This window comes from Oncorhynchus kisutch, linkage group LG16 (genome assembly GCF_002021735.2).
Source record: "Oncorhynchus kisutch isolate 150728-3 linkage group LG16, Okis_V2, whole genome shotgun sequence".
NCBI classification, from domain to species: domain Eukaryota; kingdom Metazoa; phylum Chordata; class Actinopteri; order Salmoniformes; family Salmonidae; genus Oncorhynchus; species Oncorhynchus kisutch.
In genome coordinates, this window is record NC_034189.2 from 41162098 (window position 1) to 41165689 (window position 3592).

The window sequence follows — 3592 nt, forward strand, 5'->3', positions numbered from 1 at the left end:
GAGAGAGAGAAAGAGAGAGACAGAAAGGGGAGAGAGAGAGAGAGAGAAAGGGAGAGAGAGAGACAGAGGGAGAGAGAGAGAGAGAGAGAGAGAGGGAGAGAGCAACCTTGGGAACAAACTGAAATCTGGCTAAGGCTTCTTCTGTTCATTCTTTATCAGGGAACACAAATAACCCTCCTCTTAAGGCCAGCACTCAACACGTGACAGATGTTGTGTGTGTGTGTTCCTCAGAACCTGTGTGGAGTGTCATCTACAAGCAGAAGACGAGGCCACAGAGGAGTGTGTCCAAAGGTGCAGCGTCCCTCACGTCTTCGTCAACAATTCCACAGGTTAGTTACTCCTGCCTGTCACGGGTAGCCGAATCATGACGGATAAGATTCAAACGAATTTTGTGAAGAGTGAAATGAGAACTAGCGAGAGAGAGAACTTCAGAAACAGCATGACACACACCTCTCCAGATTGTACCACTTGTTTTAATCAAATGTGTGATTGCTAGGCTTGATGCCAGACTATGTCTGCATCCCACAATGGTACACTGTTTCCTTGCCAACCTCGATGAAGAAGTTCCTCTTGGGAACTTTCTCCTGTCTGGCCCTTTCTCTTACCTTTTTAATATGATCGCCCCACGTTGTTTGCCCCGCGGGGGCAGTAAACAGACTAGCATGTAAAGTTCCCCCCTGGGTCAGAGATCTGGAAGTATGCTGGCCCGTCCTCCATCAAGTGTCTCTCCGTGTCCCTGTCTTCTCTCTCTCTCTCTCTCTCTCTCTCTCTCTCTCTTCAACCCTCTCCATCAGAACACTGTCTGAGTCCGGTGTTCATCAGACGCTAGACAAAGGGGAACATATTATTTACCATGGGGCTATTGTGGTGCGGGTCGAAGATACAAGGGACTGACTCTTGCGGGTTTGTTCCTTTCAAGGGGAGCTTATTTTGAACCCGCTCACACTAATGCAAGCCGAGCGGTGTATCTGATCATCGCACCGGATCTTCAGGACTCAGATGTGAAATGCAATGGTGTGACACGCGCACACACGCACATTCACACAACATAGATCTTGGCCTTTGATATGGGAATCATATTCGCAGCAGAATAGAGAGGAGGATATCCTCTTACGTCCTCTTACAATGCAGAGGGAAGTTGATGTATGGCGTTTTTTCATTCATCCCATCTTCATAGCCGGTGTATGTGTCCACATTCCTTTTCAGAATACGATGAGAGCCGGTCCACGCTGTGTACCCTAAAGAGTGAGAACAACTGCTTCATCTCTTTCAGTGTGGTGGCTGGAGACGCAGGGAGCACTGTGTATAATCTAAAGATGTACGGTAAGAGAGGTTTTTGAATGTCACATAAAAGTACGAACAGTGAGAGAATGAAGGTCGTGCATGCGAAGGAACGAGTCCAGAGGTTTAAGTGAACGTAGACCGTCATGGTGAATCGTTTTTATACAGTCCTTTGCGGAAGTAGCGAGTGCAACCGGTAAAGGGGCTTAGTGAATCTGATGGGACATACAGTAAGTCCGTTAACAGGCAGAGGTGAATATCTCAGTGGGAAACATTGGGAACGGAATGCCCAATGATCTGTTTCCACATAATTGTTTATATTTGTTATTACCTTTATTTAACCAGGCAAGTCAGTTGAGAACAAATACTTATTGACAATGACGGCCTACACCGGCCAAACCCGGGTGACACTTGGCCAATTGTGCGCCGCCCTATGGGACTCCCAATCACAGCCGGTTGTGATACAGCCTGGAATCGAACCAGGGTGTCTGCAGTGACGCCTCAAGAAGCAGTGCCTTAGATCGCTGCGCCACTCTGGAGCAAATGATGAGTCTGATCACTGTAATGATCAGACTCATCATGTGACCAATATAAAATATATATTCATAACATTAGCATAAAAGTTATCAATTTCTATCACAACCAGGGTAACGGTTACTCTAATAATCAACAAATTTATCTCACTAATTGTGCTAACAAAACTTGCTATTACAATTACACCTCAAAAACGTGTCTCTGTAATGACTACGGACGTAACTGTGTGTGTCTCTCTCTCTCTCTCTCTCGCTCTCTCTCTCTCTCTCTCTCTCTCTCTCTCTCTCTCTCTCTCTCTCTCCATCCTTCCAGACTGTCCTGAGCCCCCCAACATAGCTATGATAGTACTGGGGGTCTCTCTGTCCATTCTCACCATCGGCCTCATCCTGCTGGGGGTGTGGAAGCTGTTGATCTCAGTCCACGACCGCAATGAGGTCGCCAAGTTTGAGGCCGAGAGGGCAAAGGCTAAATGGCAGTCGGTAAGATGGTGTCCTTGTCCTCATTTGCCCTGTCTCATGTCAGTTACTTTGAAATTCTTGTATAATTTACTGTTAAACTGTTTTTTTTCTTTCTCCACAGGGTACAAACCCTCTGTTTAGAAGCTCGACATCCACGTTTAAAAATGTAACTTATAAAAGTGCAGGGGGACCGAAAGTTGATATTCATTCAATGGATGGCTACTGATAATGACATCAGCTTGTATATGTAAAATATTTACCAGCAGTTGAGTGCACTGGAAGTCCGTTAGGGCAGTTGTGGAGATGTTTATGTTGTATAGTATCTATCTATGTGTGTGTGTGTGTGTGTGTGTGTGTGTGTGTGTGTGTGTGTGTGCGTGTGTGCGTGTGTGCGTGCGTGCGTGTGCATGCAAGTGTGTGTGATTGTATGTGTGTGGTGTAAGGACAAATTGTAATCACCACAATGTGCAACATTGTATCACTCCATAAGGTCTGGATCTTCTTCAGGGATGCTATCTCATATCAGCAGACAGACAATGGAATGTCTAGCTATGAATCATCTCTACATGAAATGACTTTGATTTTGCTGCTCTTAAAGTTGTCTTTGGTACAAACGCTCTGCTGAAACTGAACACTGGATTTTCCCATTTAGGTTGTTACAGATGTAGGATTTTAATTTGATCACCCTGTTGCAGGAGAACTTTCCTGCAATGCAGGAAATGCAAAACTTGTGGTGTATTTGAGGTTTAAAAAGGTTTCTGAAGTTTGTAATTTCCACTTTGAAATGTCAGATTTGTCCATTAATTGTAATCCACATAATATTTTACATTTCTGGTTGCTGCAGGGTTATTTTCTTGATGTAGCAAACTGGCTCAAATTAAGAACCTACATCTTTACTTTTTTTCATAGACTTTGGGTTGGGACATAGGTAGCCTAAAACTAAGAATAAGCTAAGTAGGCTTGATACTACTGCAATAATGTTTCATGTTTTTTTTGTGTTATGAATGTTTTGCTTTGGGTTTTGAGTCGAGGCTGAGCCTTGAATTGTGTAATCTTGATTGGAATCATTTTGAGAAGAATAATTGACTAACTTTAATGTATGGCGCAAAAATAAAGTTGAACTTTTAAGTTGTTGCCACATCATCAGCTTCGTCATGTTTTGATTTGTTATCGTTGAGTGTAAATGATGTAAGCCTATTGTTGAGTATTATTTGAAATAGACTATCAATGTTCTTCTAAAACGTGTGTAAAAACCATAAAAGCCGACCCCCGCCCAAAAATTGTCTGGAATAAATATAGGCTATGCTGCCTTTACTACC

General features: G+C 43.5%; 1 protein-coding gene across 3 annotated transcripts in view; it reads left to right on the forward strand.

The window, feature by feature from the left end:
- LOC109884436 (integrin beta-6) overlaps window positions 1-3416 on the forward strand; it is a 17244-nt gene extending 13828 nt beyond the window's left edge. For all 3 annotated transcript variants that reach the window (XM_031792426.1, XM_031792424.1, XM_031792425.1), the window contains 4 exons: window positions 232-329; window positions 1207-1323; window positions 2128-2294; window positions 2395-3416. In XM_031792426.1, the coding sequence (XP_031648286.1) occupies window positions 232-329; window positions 1207-1323; window positions 2128-2294; window positions 2395-2499 (487 nt within the window). In that variant the 3' untranslated portion in view covers window positions 2500-3416. The remainder of the gene's footprint in view (window positions 1-231; window positions 330-1206; window positions 1324-2127; window positions 2295-2394) is intronic.
- The last annotated feature ends 176 nt before the right edge of the window (window positions 3417-3592 follow it).